Here is a 19,059-nt window from a genome sequence, read left to right as displayed (position 1 = left end):
GGGTGGCCGGGAACCTCCCCGGGGCACCCAGGAATTCGGGTCCCCCCCCAAAGGGACAGAGGTGTTGGGATATCCCCCGGATGGTGGGAACCGCGGTGATGTCACACCGCCGCCTGTGATGTCACACCGCCAGCTGCGACGCCATAGAAGGAAAGCCCAAGCAGGGAGGGGGAGGGGGGATGGGTGAGGCTGTGGGAGCAGCTGTGATGTCATGGTGGTGGGTATGGCGTAGCAGTGATGTCATGGCTGGGTTTCTACGGGGGGGAAGGCCCGGGGGAGGAGGGGGGACCTTCGTGGTGGGGGCACCAGGGGGTCATCGCGGCGTACAAACGGCCGTCCCTGAGGTAATCTGTGCAGAGTGATGTCGGCACGGGTCGAAATGGAGAAACATGGAGTGACACAGGTCAACATGGGTCAACACGGCTCAACATGGGTCAACACGGGTCAACGGGGATCAACATGGGTCAACACAGGTTAGCGCAAATCAACACAGGTCAACACAGACTGACATGGGTCAACATGGAGCAACAGTGACATGGGTCAACGTGGATCAACATGGATCAACATAGATCAACATGGATCAACACGGATCAACACGGGTCAGCAGGGATCAGCGTGGGTCAACATGGGTCAACATGGATCGAGATGGATCAATGTGGGTCAACACATGGGTCAACATGGGTCAACAAATGTGGGTCAGCATGGGTCAATACAGACTAATGGGGGTCAACATGGAGTGACACGGGCCAACACAGGCCAACACGGGCCAACACGGGCCAACAAACATGGGTCAACACAGATCAATGCTGGATCAACGTGGGCCAACACGGATTAACACAGGCCAACACAGATCAACACAGGTCTACATGGGTCAAAATGGAGCAACAGAGTGACACGGGGCAACATGGGCCAACACGGGTCAACATGAGTCAACACAGAGTGACACGGGGCAACACGGGGCAACATGGGCCAACACGGGTCAACACAGAGTGACACGGGCCAACACGGGCCAACACGGGACAAAAAACATGGGTCAACACAGATCAACGCTGGATCAACGTGGGCCAACATGGATTGACACGGGTCAACATAGATCAACACAGGTCTACATGGGTCAAAATGGAGCAACAGAGTGACATGGGGCAACACGGGCCAACACGGGTCAACAAATATGGGTCAACACAGAGTGACACGGGCCAACATGGGTAAACGTGGGCCAACACGGGTCAAAAAACATGGGTCAACACAGATCCATGCTGGATCAACGTGGGCCAACACGGATTGACACGGGTCAACATAGATCAACACGGGTCTACATGGGTCAAAATGGAGCAACAGAGTGACACGGGGTAACACGGGCCAACATGGGCCAACACGGGTCAACAAACATGGGTCAACACAGAGTGACACGGGCCAACATGGGTAAACGTGGGCCAACAGGGGTCAAAAAACATGGGTCAACACAGATCCATGCTGGATCAACGTGGGCCAACACGGATTGACACGGGTCAACATAGATCAACACGGGTCTACATGGGTCAAAATGGAGCAACAGAGTGACACGGGGCAACACGGGCCAACATGGGCCAACACGGGTCAACAAACATGGGTCAACACAGAGTGACACGGGCCAACATGGGTAAACGTGGGCCAACAGGGGTCAAAAAACATGGGTCAACACAGATCAATGCTGGATCAACATGGGCCAACACGGATTGACACAGGCCAACACAGATCAACACGGGTCTACATGGGTCAAAATGGAGCAACAGAGTGACATGGGGCAACACGGGGCAACACGGGGCAACACGGGTCAACGTGGGTCAACAAATGTGGGTCAGCATGGGTCAATACAGACTGATGTGGGTCAACATGGAGTGACATGGGCCAACAACGGGTCAACAGGGGCCAACACAGATCAATGCTGGATCAACATGGGCCAACACGGGTCAACATGGGCCAACACAGAGTGACATGGGCCAACACGGGTCAACATGGGCCAACATGGGTCAACATGGGTCAACACAGAGTGACACGGGCCAACATGGGTCAACATGGGCCAACACGGGGCAACAAACATGGGTCAACACAGAGTGACATGGGCCAACATGGGTCAACATGGGCCAACACAGAGTGACACGGGCCACCTCGGAGTGACACAGGTCGACACGTGCCAACACGGGCCAACACGGGCCGACACAGGTCGTCATCAGCCAACATCACCCCGCCGCAGAGGCCAGGCGCAAGCACTGGGTGGCAGAGGGCGGAGCTCTGACTCAGCCGTGATGTCATCACGGGGCAACGAATGACGTCAGAGGCAGAAGGGAGTCCATATGAGAAGTCACACCGCACCAGGGCCAGGAAGTGACATCACTGGCGGGCGAGAAGTGACATCACTCACAGAGCAGGATGATTACGCCGGACAGGTCAATCGCTGATGTCACCGAGGGTCCGGGAAATGACATCACCAACTTACCAGGACGTGTGACAGGCCCGGTCCGAGCGGTGATGTCATCGCTGGATGAGGACGTGACGTCACGGCCGGATGCAGGGGATGGATGACGTCACCCTCTGGGGGTGTTGTAGGGGCGGGGCCGTTTGGCCCTATGGGATCTATAGGGGATCCCTGAGCCCGTGGAGATCCCTATAGGGGTCTATAGAGGACACCAGCCCCACAGGGATCCCTGGGAGGGGGGGGGTCTATAGGTGATCCTAGCCCTATAGCGATCCCCCATGGGGATCTATAGGGGGATCCCGGCCCTAACAGGATTCCTATAAGGACCCCCAGATCATCCAGGCCCTATGTGATCTATAGGGAGTCCATCTATGGGGATCCTGGTGGAGATCTACGGGGGATCCTGGCCCCGTGGTGATCCCTATGGGCACTTATAGGTCCTCCAGACCCTGTAGGGGTCCCCGGGGGGAGTCTATAGGGGAGCCAGGCTCTACGGGGATCCCTGTGGGGATCTATGGGGGATCCAGGCCCTATGGGGGTCTGTAGGGAATCCAGACCCTGTATGGATCAACAGGGGGATCTATAGGTGATCGAGGCCCTACAGGGGTCTCCAGAGGGTCCAGGACCTGCGGGGATCCCTAAGGGGATCCCTGGGCCCTATAGAGATCCCTGTGGGGATCTATAAGTCATCCGGGATCTATCAGGGTCTAGAGGGAATTCCAGCCCTATGGGGGTCTATAGGGGAATCCAGACCCTATGGGGGATACTGCGGGGGATGTCTATAGGGCATGAAGGCCCCTACGTAGGTCTATAGGAGGGCCAGGCACTACAGGGATCCCTATGGGGCTCCATAGGAGATCCCAGACCTATGGGGAACCCCATGGGGATCTATAAGGCACCTAGCATCTATAGGGGTCTTAGGGGATCCTGGCACCTATGGGGACCCCTCTGGGGGTCTACAGAGGACTGTGACCCTATGGGGGTCCTTCTGGGGGTCTATAGAGGATCGTGGCCCTATGGGAGTCTATAGGGCACTGCAGCCTTAGGGGGTACCTATGGGGGTCTCAGCCCTACTGAGAGCTATGGAGCTCTATAGGGGATCCCAGCCCTATGTGGGTCCCGATGGGGGTCTATAGCGGACTGAAGCCCAGTGGGGGTTCTGATGGGGGTCTATAGGGATCCCTGCCCTACTGGGGTCCCTGTGGGGGTCTACAGGCATACAAACACTACTGGGGTCCTTATGGAGGTCTATAGGGGCTCCCAGCACTATGGGGGTCCCTATAGTGGTCTGTAGGGTATCATAGCACTATGGGGGTCCCTATGGGGTCTATAGGGTATCATAGCGCTATGGGGGTTTCTAGGGTATCATAGCACTATGGGGGTCCCTATGGGGGTCCCTATAGGGGTCCCTATGGGGGTCTATAGCGTATCATAGCACTATGGGGGTCCCTATGGGGGTCCCTATGGGGGTCTATAGTGTATCGTAGCACTATGGGGGTCCCTATGGGGTCTATAGGGCATCATAGCACTATGGGAGTCCCTATGGGGGTCTCTATGGGGTCTATAGGCTATCATAGCACTATGGGGGTCCCTATGGGGTCTATAGAGTATTATAGCACTTTGGGGGTCCCTATGGGGTCTATAGGGTATCGTAGCACTATGGGGGTCCCTATGGGGGTCCCTATGGGGTCTATAGGATACCATAACGCTATGGGGGTCCCTATGGGGTCTATAGGGTATCGTAGCACTATGGGGGTCCCTATGGGGGTCCCTATGGGGTCTATAGGGCACCGTAGCGCTATGGGGCTCCCTATGGGGTCTATATGGTATTGTAGCACTATGGGGGTCCCTATGGGGTCTATAGGGTATCGCAAGGGGCGGGGCCGCTCCCGCCCCGTCTCTATGGTGCGGGGGGCGGCGGGAGGACCGCGCCGGCTCCCTCTCTATGGTCCCCGCTCACTTCCCCTCCGGTGCCCCCCCTCCGGAAGTGACGCGCCGGGGCTGCCGGAAACGGCGGCGGAGGCGCTTCCGGGTGCGGGGGCCGGCGGCGGTTCCGGCGGGCGCGGAGGTGAGTGCGGCCCCGCCCCCGCCCCGCCCCGCCGCCGCCTGGGTTCCGGGGGGGGGGAGAGGGGGCCCCGAGGTGTCGCCACACGCCGGTGACGTCCCGCGAGCTGTCCCCGAGCCCCCGTGATGTCAGCAGCGCTGTCCCCAGCACCCCCTGACGTCCCACGGGGCCCCTGGTGACGTCCTGGCGGCTTCCCCACCCCGCCTCGCTGTCCCCAGCCCCGGGTGACGCCCCACAGGGTGTCCTCGGCCCCCGGTGACGTCACACCGGGTGTCCCCAGCCCCCGGTGGTGTCACACAGGGTGTCCCCAGGCCCTGTCAACGGCCCCAGCCACGGCCCAAGCCCCCGGTGACATCACACAGGGTGTCCCCGGCCCCCGGTGATGTCACCTATGGTGTCCCCAGACACTGTCAACGTCCCCAACCGCGGCCCAAGCCCCTGCTGATGTCACACAGGATGTCCCCAGCCCCTGGTGATGTCACCTACGGTGTCCCCGGACCCTGGTGATGTCACACAGGGTGTCCCTGGCCCCCAGTGACGTCACACAGGGTGTCCCCAGCCCCTGGTGACATCACACAGGGTGTCCCCGGCCCCCGGTGATGTCACCTACAGTGTCCACAGACCCTGTCAAAGTCCCCAGCCATGGCCCAAGCCCCCGGTGACGTCACACAGGATGTCCCCAGCCCCTGGTGATGTCACCTACGGTGTCCCCGGACCCTGGCGATGTCACACAGGGTGTCCCCAGGCCCTGTCAACGTCCCCAGCCACGGCCCAAGCCCCCGGTGACATCACACAGGGTGTCCCCGGCCCCCGGTGATGTCACCTATGGTGTCCCCAGACCCTGTCAACGTCCCCAACCGCGGCCCAAGCCCCTGCTGATGTCACACAGGATGTCCCCAGCCCCTGGTGATGTCACCTACGGTGTCCCCGGACCCTGGCGATGTCACACAGGGTGTCCCTGGCCCCCAGTGACGTCACACAGGGTGTCCCCAGCCCCTGGTGACATCACACAGGGTGTCCCCGGCCCCCGGTGATGTCACCTACAGTGTCCACAGACCCTGTCAACGTCCCCAGCCATGGCCCAAGCCCCCGGTGACGTCACACAGGGTGTCCCCAGCCCCTGGTGATGTCACACCGGGTGTCCCCACCCGCTGGTGATGTCACACAGGGTGTCCCCAGGCCCTGTCAACGTCCCCAGCCACGGCCCAAGCCCCCGGTGACATCACACAGGGTGTCCCCGGCCCCCGGTGATGTCACCTATGGTGTTCCCAGACCCTGTCAACGTCCCCAACCGTGGCCCAAGCCCCTGCTGATGTCACACAGGATGTCCCCAGCCCCTGGTGATGTCACCTACGGTGTCCCCAGACCCTGGCGATGTCACACAGGGTGTCCCTGGCTCCCGGTGACGTCACACAGGGTGTCCCCGGCCCCTGGTGATGTCACATGGGCATCTCCACACCACGTTGGTGTCCCCAGCCCATGGTGACATCCCATAAGATGTCCCCAGACCCTGGTGACACGCTGGTGGCTTCTCCACACCACGCTGATGTCCCCAGCTGTGTCCTTACCCCCCTGGAGATGTCCTCAGTGGTGTCCCCAGCTCCTGGTGACGTCCTGGTGGCTTCTCCACACCACGGTGATGTCCCCAGCTGTGTCCTTAATGCCCCCGGAGATGTCCTCAGTGGTGTCCCCAGCTCCTGGTGATGTCCTGGTGGCTTCTCCACACCACGTTGATGTCCCCAACCCTTGGTGACATCCCATAAGGTGGCTTCTCCACACCACGGTGATGTCCCCAGCTGTGTCCTTAATGCCCCCGGAGATGTCCTCAGTGGTGTCCCCAGCTCCTGGTGACGTCCTGGTGGCTTCTCCACACCATATTGATGTCCCAGCCCATGGTGACATCCCATAAGGTGGCTTCTCCACACCACGTTGATGTCCCCAGCCCTTGGTGACATCCCATAAGGTGGCTTCTCCACACCACGGTGATGTCCCCAACCCTTGGTGTCACCTCATACGATGTCCCCAAACCCTGTTGCTCTTCCCTCAGGTATCTCCCGACCTCACCGACGACGCCGGGCCCCGCTGGCGCCCAGCCCCGCGGCCATGGCGGAGGCGGTCCACTACATCCACCTCCAGAACTTCAGCCGTTCGCTCCTGGAGACCCTCAACGGCCAACGCTTGGGTGGTCACTTCTGTGACGTGACGGTTCGCATCCGCGAGGCCACCCTCCGAGCCCACCGCTGCGTCCTGGCCGCCGGCAGCCCCTTCTTCCACGACAAATTGCTCTTGGGTCACTCGGCCATCGAGGTGCCACCCGTTGTCCCCAGCGGAGCCGTACGGCAGCTGGTGGAGTTCATGTACAGCGGTTGCTTGGTGGTGGCCCAATCGGAAGCTCTCCAGATCCTCACCGCCGCCTCCATCCTCCAGATCAAGACGGTCATCGACGAATGCACCCAGATCATCTCCCAGAGTCGGGGACCCAAGGCGCTGCCCCCCGCCCGCCCGTCCCGCCCCGAGGCCGGCCCGGCGTCCGCCGACCCCCGCCACAAGTCCCTGCCAGTACCGGCGCCGGCGGAGCCCGACGTCCGCTTTGGTTCAACCGAACCGGCGCCAAGTTGTCACAGCCGCAAGCAGCGTCAACCGCTGCGGCTCCAGCTGCCGGTCAAGGAGGAGGAAGAGGAAGAGGAAGGAGGGGGCGCCGCCGGCGGTGCCGGTGAGGAAGGCTTCGCCCCTCCGCCCTTCGCCGCCGAGGAGCCGCCATTTTTTGGCGCTCCCGAGGTCTTCGCCGACGCCTTCCTGCCGCCGTGGCCCGGCGAGGAGGGTGCCAAGTTCGGGCCCGACTGCAGCCTGGAGGCGCTGGGCCGGACGCCGGCGTTCGGCACTAAAGCGGCAACGGGGGGCAACGGTTTTGGTTTCGCGCCGCCACCGCCGCCGCCGCCGCCGCTCTACGAGGGGGGAACGGAGGTGGGGCTGAGCGGGGCGGGTGGTCACCCGGCCACCGAGGCACCCCAGCCCGGTCCGTCGCGTTGCCCCGAGCCCTCCTACCAGTGCGGCCACTGCCAGAAGACCTTCAGCTCCCGCAAGAACTACACCAAACACATGTTCATCCACTCCGGTGAGGGGCCGCTGCGGCGGCGGGGCCACAGCGGGGCCACAGCGGGGCCGCGGGGCTCAGCCGGCTCCCTCACGGGGGACGCGGTGGGGCCGGGGAGGGCGGGGGGAGGTGGGGCCGCGGAAGCGGGGGGAGATGTTGGGGGGACAAGGATGGGGGGGGTGGGGGTGGCGCAGGGAGGGAGCGGGGACGTGGGGGGTGGGGACCCACGTTGACCCGTGTCACTCCGTGTTGCTCCATGTTGACATGCGTTGCTCCATGTCATCAGTGTTGACCCGTGTCACTCTGTGGTGACCCACGTCACTCTGTGGTGACCCACATCACTCTGTGGTGACCCGTGTTGATCAGTGGTGACCCATGCCACTCTGTGGTGACCCATGTTGATCACGTGTTGACCTGTGTCGCTCCACGCCAATCCACGTTGACACGTTGCTCCGTGTTGCTCCATGTTGACACATGTTGCTCCGTGTTGCTCCATGTCATCAGTGTTGACCTGTGTCACCCTGTGTTGACCCGTGTCACTTTGTGGTGACCCACATCACTCTGTGGTGACCCATGCCACTCTGTGGTGACCCATGTTGATCACGTATTGACCTGTGTTGACCCGTGTCACTCCACACCAATCCACGTTGACATGTTGCTCCGTGTTCCTCCATGTTGACATGCGTTGCTCCACGTCATCAGTGTTGACCTGTGTCACCCTGCATTGACCCGTGTCACTCTGTGGTGACCCAGAGCACTCTGTGGTGACCCATGTTGATCACGTGTTGACCTGTGTTGACCCGTGTCACTCCACGCAATCCATGTTGACACATTGCTCCGTGTTGCTCCATGTTGACACGCGTTGCTCCACGTCATCAGTGTTGACCTGTGTCACCCTGCATTGACCCGTGTCACTCTGTGGTGACCCACATCACTCTGTGGTGACCCATGTTGATCACGTGTTGACCTGTGTTGACCCGTGTCACTCCACGCAATCCATGTTGACACATTGCTCCGTGTTGCTCCATGTTGACACGCGTTGCTCCACGTCATCAGTGTTGACCTGTGTCACCCTGCATTGACCCGTGTCACTCTGTGGTGACCCAGAGCACTCTGTGGTGACCCATGTTGATCACGTGTTGACCTGTGTTGACCCGTGTCACTCCACGCAATCCATGTTGACACATTGCTCCGTGTTGCTCCATGTTGACACGCGTTGCTCCACGTCATCAGTGTTGACCTGTGTCACCCTGCATTGACCCGTGTCACTCTGTGGTGACCCACATCACTCTGTGGTGACCCATGTTGATCACGTGTTGACCTGTGTTGACCCGTGTCACTCCACGCAATCCATGTTGACACATTGCTCCGTGTTGCTCCATGTTGACACGCGTTGCTCCACGTCATCAGTGTTGACCTGTGTCACCCTGCATTGACCCGTGTCACTCTGTGGTGACCCACATCACTCTGTGGTGACCCATGTTGATCACGTGTTGACCTGTGTTGACCCGTGTCACTCCACGCAATCCATGTTGACACATTGCTCCGTGTTGCTCCATGTTGACACGCGTTGCTCCACGTCATCAGTGTTGACCTGTGTCACCCTGCATTGACCCGTGTCACTCTGTGGTGACCCAGAGCACTCTGTGGTGACCCATGTTGATCACGTGTTGACCTGTGTTGACCCGTGTCACTCCACGCAATCCATGTTGACACATTGCTCCATGTTGCTCCATGTTGACACGCGTTGCTCCATGTCATCAGTGTTGACCCGTGTCACTCTGTGGTGACCCACATCAGTCTGTGGTGGCCCATGCTGATCACGTGTTGATCCATGTTTGTTGCCCCATATTGACCCATGTTAACCCGTGTTGCTGTTGATCCCCGTTGACCCATGTTGACCTGTGTAGATCCATGTTGACCCCTGTTGATCTGTGTTGCCCCATGTCACTCTGTGTTGCTCCATTTTGACCCATGTAGACCTGTGTTGATCCATGATGTCCCATGTCATTCTGTGTTCACCCATGTTGACCTGTGTTGCTCCATTTTGACCCAGGTTGATCTGCTGACCCATGTTGACCTGTGTTGACCCATGTTGATCCATGTTCACCTGTGGATCCATGCTGACCCATGTTGATCTGTGTTGCTCCACATTGACCTGTGTTGATCTGCTGACCCATGTTGATCCATGTTCACCTGTGCAACCATGTTGACCCATGTTGATCTGTTGACCCATGCTGCTCCGTGTTGCTCCATTTTGACCCACATTGATCTGCTGACCCATGTCAACCTGTGTTGATCCATGTTAATCCATGTTCACCTGGGGAACCATGTTGACCCACGGTGATCTGTGTTGACCCACGCTGATCTGTGTTGTCCTGTGTTGGTCCCTGTTCACCCATGTCGCTCCATGTTACCCATGTTGACCCACGACGACCTATGTTGATCCATGTTGACCTGTGTTGACCCTCATCGATGCACGTTACCCTTTTGACCCATGGTGATCCATCGACTTGTGTCGATCTATGTTGACTCATGTTGAGCCATGTCACTCCGTGTTGACCTGTGTTGACCCATTAACTTGTGTTGCTCCATGTTGATCCACATTGACCTGTATTGATCCGTGTTGACCCCGTCAACCTGTGTTGCTTCCATGTTGATCCATGTGGACCTGTATTGATCCATGTTGACCCACGTTGATCCATGTTGACCCATGTTGATCCGTGTTGACCCACATTGATCCGTGTTGACCCACGCTGATCCGTGTTGACCCACATCGATCCGTGTTGACCCACGTTGATTCACGTTGACCCATATCGATCCGTGTTGACCCATATCGATCCAAGTTGACCCACGGTGATCCATGTTGACCCGTATCGATTCATGTTGACCCATATTGATCCGTGTTGACCCATATTGATCCATGTTGACCTACATTGATCCGTGTTGACCCACATCAATCCGTGTTGACCCACATCGATCCATGTTGACCCACGTTGATCCAAGTTGACCCACGTTGATCCGTGTTGACCTGTATCGATCCATGTTGACCCCCGCTGATCCATGTTGACCCATGCTGATCCATGTTGACCCACGTTGATCCATGTTGACCCATATTGATCCACGTTGACCCGTGTTGACCCACATTGATCCATGTTGACCCATGTTGATCTGTGTTGACCCATATCGATCCATGTTGACCCACGTTGATCCATGTTGACCCGTATCGATCCGTGTTGACCCATATTGATTCAAGTTGACCCACGGTTGTCTCTCTGTAGGCGAGAAGCCCCACCAGTGCTCCATCTGCTGGCGTTCCTTCTCACTCCGTGACTACCTGCTGAAGCACATGGTGACCCACACGGGCGTCCGCGCCTTCCAGTGCGGCGTCTGCTGCAAACGCTTCACCCAGAAGAGCTCCCTCAACGTCCACATGCGCACCCACCGCCCCGAGCGCTTCCAGTGCCGCCTCTGCACCAAGGGCTTCTCCCACCGCACCCTCCTCGAACGCCACGCCGCTGCAACCCACCCCGTGCCACCGCCGGGGCCACCGCCAGGGCCACCGCCGCCACCTGAAGCCGGGCTGGCAACGTGGCCAGGTGCCGAGGCTGCGGGTGCTGGCCCCGCTCACACGGCATGAGGGTGCCCCAGGGGGGGATCTCTGTCACCCCCAAACTGCCTCAGGGGTGGGTTTTGGGGCTCCCCCGTGCCCGTGGATGAGCTCCTGGGGCTGTTTGAGCACCGCGGGGTGAAACCTGGAGGACTTTGACCCCACCCCAGACATGGATTTCATGCCCTGGACGTACAGACAGAGGGAGATGGGGTCCATCCTGCTCATCCCCTCCTGGTGATGTGGTTTCTGTCTCCCCAAACCACGGCAGTGGGGGCGGTTAAACAGACTTGGTGGCACCGGCGGGTGGTGAAAATCAACACGCGGGTTTTAAGGACCGTTTTAGTGCCATTATTGCGATTTTTTTTTCCCTAAAAATTGCCCCCCTCCTCACTGCTTGCCCACGTGACATCTCACCTACTGAATGGTGGGTGCTAACCGTGGGCACGTGGCCACCACAGAAGGGCAATGGTAGGCGTTGGCCATGTCATGGGACCTCCCCAAGTCTTTGTGATGACAACAGGTGCCAACGGGACCAAACTGTGTCCCCGTGGCCACCATGGAAGGGCTGTGGTAGCTGTTGGCCACGTCATGGAACCTCCCCAAGTCTTTGTGATGACAACGGGTGCCAACAGGACCAAACTACAACCCCATGGCCACCACAGACGAGCTGTAGTAGCCATTGGACCCTGTCACGGGTCCTCCCCAAGTCTTTGCGTCCACCTTCAGCCCCAATGCCATCTCTTTTTGCCCACGTGGCTTCTCCACGAGCCAGTGGGAGGCACCAGTGGGGCAAACCCACATCCCCGTTGGCCACATCATGGGCCCTCCCCAAGTCTTTGTGTTGACAATGGGCACCGGTAGGGCCAAACCACATCCCCGTGGCTACCACATAAGAGCTGTAGTAGCCATTGGCTGTGTCATGGACCCTTCCCAAGTCTTTGCATTGCTGACAGACACCAAAAAGGCCAAACCACATCCCCATGGCTACCACAGAAGGGCTGTGGTAGCCGTTGGCCACATCATGAGTCCTCCCCAAGTCTCTGTGTCCACGTTTGTCCCCAGTCCTGTGGCTTTTTGCCTACACGGGTTCCCCACAAGCCAACAATGGGCATTAATGGACCCAAACCATGTCCCTGTGGCCACTACGGAAGGGCCATAGAGTCGCTGGCCACATCATGGGTCCTCCCCAAGGCTTTACATTGATGGTGAGCACCAATGGGGCCAAACCATGTCCCCGTGGCCACCACTGGCCATGTCGTGGCTCCTCCTGAAGTCTGTGTTGATGGTGGGTGCCGATAGGGCCAAACCATGGTCACGTGGCCACCACAGAACAGCTGTAATAGCCACTGGCCACATCCTGGATCTTCCTGAAGTCTTTGTATTGATGATGGGCGCCAACGAGGCCAAACCACGTCTCCATGGCCACCACAGAAGGGCTGTAGCAGCCATTGACCGCGTCACGGATCCTCCATGAATCCTTCTGTTGACGACGGGCACCGGCAGGTCAAACCACGTCCTCGTGGTCACCACAGAAGCACCATCATCTGCTCCACCACCTCCTCCCCTTCCCTTGGGGAGCCCCTCAGAGCCCCCGATGCACCGCCAGTACCGGACCGGGTCCCCGCTCAGCTGCGTGGAGGCGGCGGTGGCGAGCGAGGTGGGAGCCGCGGCTGAAGGTCTTGGGGCAATCGGGACAGCGGTAGGGCTTCTCGCCGGTGTGGGTGCGCTGGTGCTCGAGCAGACGGGCGCTCTCGCCGAAGCATTTGCCGCACTGGCTGCACTGGAAGGGCTTCTGGCCGCTGTGGAGACGGCGATGCTGGCTGAGGTTGGAGCTCCAGCCGAAACGTTTGCCGCAAGCGCCACACTCGTAGGGTTTCTCGCCGGTGTGGGTGCGCTGGTGCTGCAGGAGGTTGGAGTTCTGGGTGAAGCTCTTGGCGCAGGCGCCGCACTTGTAGGGTTTCTCGCCCGTGTGGGTGCCCAGGTGCCGCATCAGGTGCGAGCTCTGCCCGAAGGCCTTGCCGCATTCGGTGCACTTGTAGGGTTTCCGGGTACTCGGGGGGGGCGTGGGGGGCAGCCCCCAGGGCCAGCCCAGGGCGGGTGACGGGGGCAGCGGCGGTGATGTCACCAGGCTCTCAGGGGTGTCCATCTCTGGGGACTTCGCGGTGCCTGTGGGGACACGGAGGTGGGCGTCACCGTGGGGATCCCTAATTGCCCTCCCTGAGCTTCTTAATTGCCCTCAGTATCCCAAATTGATCCCTGGAATTCCCAAATCACCTCAGATCTCCCAAATCACCCCTCGATCTGCCTCGCTGCCCCCCCGGATCTCCCAAATTGCCTCCCAAGCCCCCTCAGACCCAGGTCTCATTTGGAGATGGCCAGGAGGACCACGGAGGTCGGGGATGGACCTGGGTTGGGGTTGGGTTGGAGCAAGGTCCCGTGTCCCTCCCCACCCTGGTGGGATGGAGCTGGGGAAGAGACCCAGGGAGGTGGTGGGTCTCCATCCTTGGAGGTCCTCAGACTTCACTGGGAGGAGCCGTGAGGAACCTGGAGGAGATGGACCTGCTTTGGTCAGCGCTGGACCCCTCCGCTGTCCCATGATGCTTTGCCCTGTCCCCCTGCACCCCCTCCCGGGCAGGGCTCACCTCTGTGGGTGTCGGGGACCGTGTCCCAGTCGCCGGGTGGCTCCTCTGGCTGCTCCATGGCCTGCGGGGAGACACGGGGGGGGGGGGGGTCAGCACCCCCCAAAAGAGGACCCAGGGGTGGGGGGCACCCTCTGCCAGGGCTGGGGGGAGGCACCCGGGGGGGGGGGGACAGAGATGGAGGGGGGACAAGGGGGGGATCTTGGGGGGCACCGAGGGTGGTGGGGGGCCGCGGGGGGGCCTCCGGACCGGGGGGGGGAGGGGGACACCACCCCAAAAGGGGTGAACATGAGGGGGCGGGACGATATCGGGGTCTCCCTGGGGGGGGTCCCGGGAACGGGGGGAGCCCGGGAGGGGGGACCGGGGGCGGGGGGTGGGGGGGACAGCGAAGGGGGGCGGCACCGGGGAGCCTGGGGGGCTCCGGGCCGGTCCCGGTGTCCCCGGTCCCGGTGTCCCCGTGTCCGTCCCCCCCCCCCCTCCTCACCCAACCGCCGCGGAGCCCCCGCCGCCGCCCCGGAAGCGCTCGGGTACCGCTAGGGGCCGCTCCGCGCCGCTCGGAGGACCGCGACTCGATGGTGTTAACCCCCTCCGCGCCGCCTTGCCCCGAAGGGGGGGGAAGGGCTGCATTATATTTGGGGGGGGGCGGTTTTGCCCATTTCGGCAGGCTTTTACCCCATTTGGGGCCTCACCCCTTTGCCTCCCAAGGGCTACGGGGGGCCCGAGGGGCAGAGTTGAGGGGACGGGGGGGTCTCCAGGTCCCAGAGGCTGCAGGGGGGCGTCCAGAGCCGAATTTGGGGTCTGGAACTGGAGCAGGGGGTCCTGAGCTGAATTCGAGGGGTCCCCGAGGTGACTCGGGTCCCCACTGGCAGGTGACAAGGCCGGGGTGCTGGCGGTGGCTTGCCGGGGTCCCCGCGGTGACGGGCAGAGTTAAGGGGATTCCCGATGTCTGCACTTTGGGGTCCTTTGGGGCTCCTGGCGGTGAATTCGGTGACACCCGGCGCCCGTTTCGGTGTCCCCAAGGGCTACTTGTGTCCCCGCTGGCGGGTGACGAGGCCGGAGCGCTGGCGGCGGTGCCCTGAGGTCCCCGCGGTGACGGGCAGAGTTAAGGGGATTCCCGATGTCCACACTTTGGGGTCCTTTGGGGCTCCTGGCGGTGAATTCGGTGACACCCGGCGCCCGTTTCGGTGTCCCCAAGGGCTACTTGTGTCCCCGCTGGCAGGTGACGAGGCCGGGGTGCTGGCGGCGGTGCCCTGAGGTCCCCGCGGTGACGGGCAGAGTTAAGGGGATTCCCGATGTCCACACTTTGGGGTCCTCTGGGGCTCCTGGCGGTGAATTCGGTGACACCCGGCGCCCGTTTCGGTGTCCCCAAGGGCTACTTGTGTCCCCGCTGGTGGGTGACGAGGCCAGAGCGCTGGCGGAAGCGCTTGCCGCAGCGCGGGCAGGGGAAGGGCTTCTCGCCGGTGTGGATGCGGCGGTGAGCGGCCAGGTGGGAAGCGACGGCGAAGGCTTTGCCGCAGTCGGCGCAGGCGTGGGGCCTCTCGCCGGTGTGACCGCGCCGGTGCAGCGCCAGCGCCGAGCTCTGGCTGAAGCGTTTGCCGCAGTGGGTGCAGGCGAAGGGGCGTTCGCCGGTGTGCACCCGCCGGTGCACCGCCAGGTGCGAGGGCACGGCGAAGGCTTTGCCGCAGTCGGCGCAGGCGTGGGGCCGCTCGCCGGTGTGCAGGCGTCGGTGCAGGCCCAGCGCCGAGCTTTGGCTGAAGCGTTTGCCGCAGTGGGCGCAGGCGAAGGGGCGTTCGCCGGTGTGCACCCGCCGGTGCACCGCCAGCCGGGAGCGGGCGCCGAAGGTCTTACCGCAGTCGGCGCAGCGGTGGGCCCCGGGCGCCGGCGGGGCGGTGGGGCCGGAGCGCTGCGGGCAGGCGGCGGCGGTGGCGGGTGGCGGCGGTGGCGGAGCGGCGGCGGGGCCGGGGGCTGCGGGGAGAGAGGGGAGTGAGGGGGGGACGGGGCGTGGGGACACTGGGGACACGCAGAGGGACATGGGGGACACGTGAGGGACAGGCAGTGTGACATAGGGGACACATGGAGGGACAGGGGGACACGTGGAGGGACAGGGGGGACACGCAAGGGACACGCGGTGTGACTTGGGGGACATGTGGAGGGACATGGGGGACACGTGAGGGACAGGCGGTCTGACATAGGGGACACATGGAGGGACAGGGGGACACGTGGAGGGACGGGGGGACACGCAAGGAACACGCAGTGTGACATAGGGGACACGTGGAGGGACGGGGGACACGTGGAGGGACAGGCGGTGTGACATAGGGGACACATGGAGGGACAGGGGGACGCATGGAGGGACAGGGGGGACACGCAAGGGACACGCGGTGTGACGTGGGGGACATGTGGAGGGACATGGGGGACACGTGAGGGACACGCGGTCTGACATAGGGGACACATGGAGGGACAGGGGGACACGTGGAGGGACAGGGGGGACACGCAAGGGACACGCGGTGTGACGTGGGGGACATGTGGAGGGACATGGGGGACACGTGAGGGACAGGCAGTGTGACATAGGGGACACATGGAGGGACAGGGGGACACATGGAGGGACAGGGGGGACACGCAAGGGACACGCGGTGTGACGTGGGGGACATGTGGAGGGACATGGGGGACACGTGAGGGACACGCGGTCTGACATAGGGGACACATGGAGGGACAGGGGGACACGTGGAGGGACAGGGGGGACACGCAAGGGACACGCGGTGTGACGTGGGGGACATGTGGAGGGACATGGGGGACACGTGAGGGACATGCGGTCTGACATAGGGGACACATGGAGGGACATGGGGACATGTGAGGGACAGGCGGCGTGAGATAGGGGACACGTGGAGGGACATGGGAGACATGGGGAGGGACACAGTGTGACGTGGGGGACACGTGGAAGGACATGGGGGACACGCAGAGAGACGGGGTGTGACAGGGGACACGTGCAGGGTCATGGGGGACACGCGAGGGACATGCGGTGTGACATAGGGGACACGCGGAGGGACATGGGGGACACAGAGGGACACACAGAGATGGGGACATTCAAAGTGACACAGGGACACACATGCAGTGACACGGGGACATTTGGAGTGAGATGGGGACATGGGGGGACACGTGGTGTGACGTGGGGACATGCAAGGGACAGGCAGTGTGATGTGGGGGACATGCAGAGGGACATGGGGGACATTGGGAGTGACACGGGGACATGGGAGGACACGTGAAGGGACATGGGGGACATTGGGAGTGACACGGGGGAGATAAACGGGAGACACGGGGACACGGAGGTGGGGACACGATGACATATGGGGACATGAGGGGACTTTGAGAGACCCGAGGACACGCGGGGGACGTGGTGGGGACACAAGGGGACACCAAGGGGATGTGGAGGGACCGGGGGACACACAGAGAGACGGGGGGGGGGACACACGAGGGGGTCCCGGGGGACGCTGAGGGACATGGGGGGACACAGGGGACATTGGGGGACCTGGGGACATTGGGGGGGACAGGAGGGGACCTGGGGGGACCCGAGGGGACATGGGGGGACCTTGAGGGGGACCAGAGGACCTGCAGGGGACATGGAGGGAGCCCAGGGGACATTGGGGGATGTGGGGACATGAAGGGGGACAGAAGGGGACCGGGGGGGGACCCGAGGGGACATGGGGGGACGCAGGGGACATTCGGGGACCCGGGGACATGGAGGGGGACAGGAGGGGACCCAGGGGGACCTTGAGGGGGACATGGGGGGACCCAGGGGACATGGGGGGACAGGAGGGGACAGGAGGGGACCTGGGGAGGACCCGGGGGGACATGGGGGGACAGGAGGGGACCTGAGGGGACATGGAGGGATGCAGGGGACATTGGGGGACAGGAGGGGACCTGAGGGGACATGGGGGGATGCAGGGGACATTGGGGGACAGGAGGGGACCTGAGGGGACACGGGGGGACACGGGGGACATTGGGGGACAGGAGGGGACCTGAGGGGACATGGGGGGATGCAGGGGACATTGGGGGACAGGAGGGGACCTGAGGGGACACGGGGGGACACGGGGGACATTGGGGGACAGGAGGGGACCTGAGGGGACACGGGGGGACACGGGGGACATTGGGGGACAGGAGGGGACCTGAGGGGACATGGGGGGATGCAGGGGACATTGGGGGACCGGGGGACATTGGGGGGGACAGGAGGGCACCCGGGGGGACGCCAGGGGACATGGGGGGACCTTGAGGGGGACCAGGGGACCTGCAGGGGTCATTGGGGGACCTGGGGACATGGTGGGACAGGAGGGGACCCAGGGGGACCTTGAGGGGGACACAGGGGGATGCAGGGGACATGAGGGGACAGGAGGGGACCCGGGGGGGACCCGAGGGGACATGGGGGGATGCAGGGGACATTGGGGGACAGGAGGGGACGCGGGGTGCTCACCGGGGGGACGCTGTCCCGCTGCCGCCAGCGCCCAGGGGCCCTCGGCCAGGAACATGGCGCCTGCGGGGACACCACTGTCAGCCAGTGCTCCCAGTGCCCCCCAGTATCCACCAGTGCCCTCCCACCATTCCCAGTAAACCTCAGTGCTCTCCCAGGACCCGCCCCCGTGCTCCCAGTAACTCCCAGTGCTTCCTGTGACTCCCCACAGTGTTCCCAGTAACCCCCAGTGCCTCCCACGTGCTCCCAGTAACATCCCAGTGCTCCCAGTTTCCCCGAGTTGACCTTCCCAGTGTTCCCAGTAACTCTGCCCCAGGGCTCCTAGTGCTCCCATTAACCCTCCTGCAGCACTCCCAGTAACACCCAGTGACCCTGGTAACCCCTTTGCTGGCCTCCTCAGTGCTCCCAGTTCTCCCCCCGCCAGCACTCCCAGTCCCCCCTTACTGCTCCCAGTCCCTCCCCAGTGCTCCCAGTTCTGCCCCCCAGTGCTCCCAGTACACCCCCCGTACTCCCAGTAACCCCCTGGGGCCCCCCAGTGTTCACCCTGCCACCCTCCCCAGTCCCCGTGTAGTGCTCCCAGTCCATCCCAGTACCCCCCCAGTGCTCCCAGTAACCCCCTGGTGCCCCCCCCCGTGTCCACCCCCGCAGCCTCCCCAGCTCTCCGAGTCCCCCCTTAGCGCTCCCGGTCCCTCCCCAGTGCTCCCAGTTCTGCCCCCCAGTGCTCCCAGTAGCCC

General features: G+C 62.2%; 2 protein-coding genes across 2 annotated transcripts; one reads left to right on the top strand and one right to left on the bottom strand.

Annotated features, from left to right (window-relative positions):
* Positions 1-4,465: 4,465 nt before the first annotated feature.
* ZBTB45 (zinc finger and BTB domain containing 45) lies at positions 4,466-11,407 on the top strand. The gene is made up of 3 exons (XM_087772892.1): positions 4,466-4,523; positions 6,568-7,635; positions 10,896-11,407. Exons 2-3 carry the CDS (start codon positions 6,624-6,626, stop codon positions 11,252-11,254), a joined length of 1,371 nt encoding a protein of 456 aa, XP_087629018.1. The 5' UTR covers positions 4,466-4,523; positions 6,568-6,623; the 3' UTR covers positions 11,255-11,407.
* Positions 11,408-11,552: 145 nt separating this feature from the next.
* Positions 11,553-18,459, bottom strand: LOC148053681 (uncharacterized). Its single transcript, XM_087772899.1, has 3 exons — positions 18,329-18,459; positions 15,243-15,831; positions 11,553-13,278 (listed from the first exon to the last, which is right to left on the bottom strand). Exons 1-3 carry the CDS (start codon positions 18,381-18,383, stop codon positions 12,810-12,812), a joined length of 1,113 nt encoding a protein of 370 aa, XP_087629025.1. The 5' UTR covers positions 18,384-18,459; the 3' UTR covers positions 11,553-12,809.
* Between the last annotated feature and the right edge of the window lie 600 nt (positions 18,460-19,059).

This window comes from Nipponia nippon, unplaced genomic scaffold, assembly GCF_047370975.1.
Source record: "Nipponia nippon isolate SJK-2023a ecotype South Korea unplaced genomic scaffold, ASM4737097v1 scaffold_38, whole genome shotgun sequence".
Classification (NCBI taxonomy): Eukaryota; Metazoa; Chordata; class Aves; order Pelecaniformes; family Threskiornithidae; genus Nipponia; species Nipponia nippon.
This window is presented reverse-complemented; position numbering and strand designations above follow the sequence as displayed.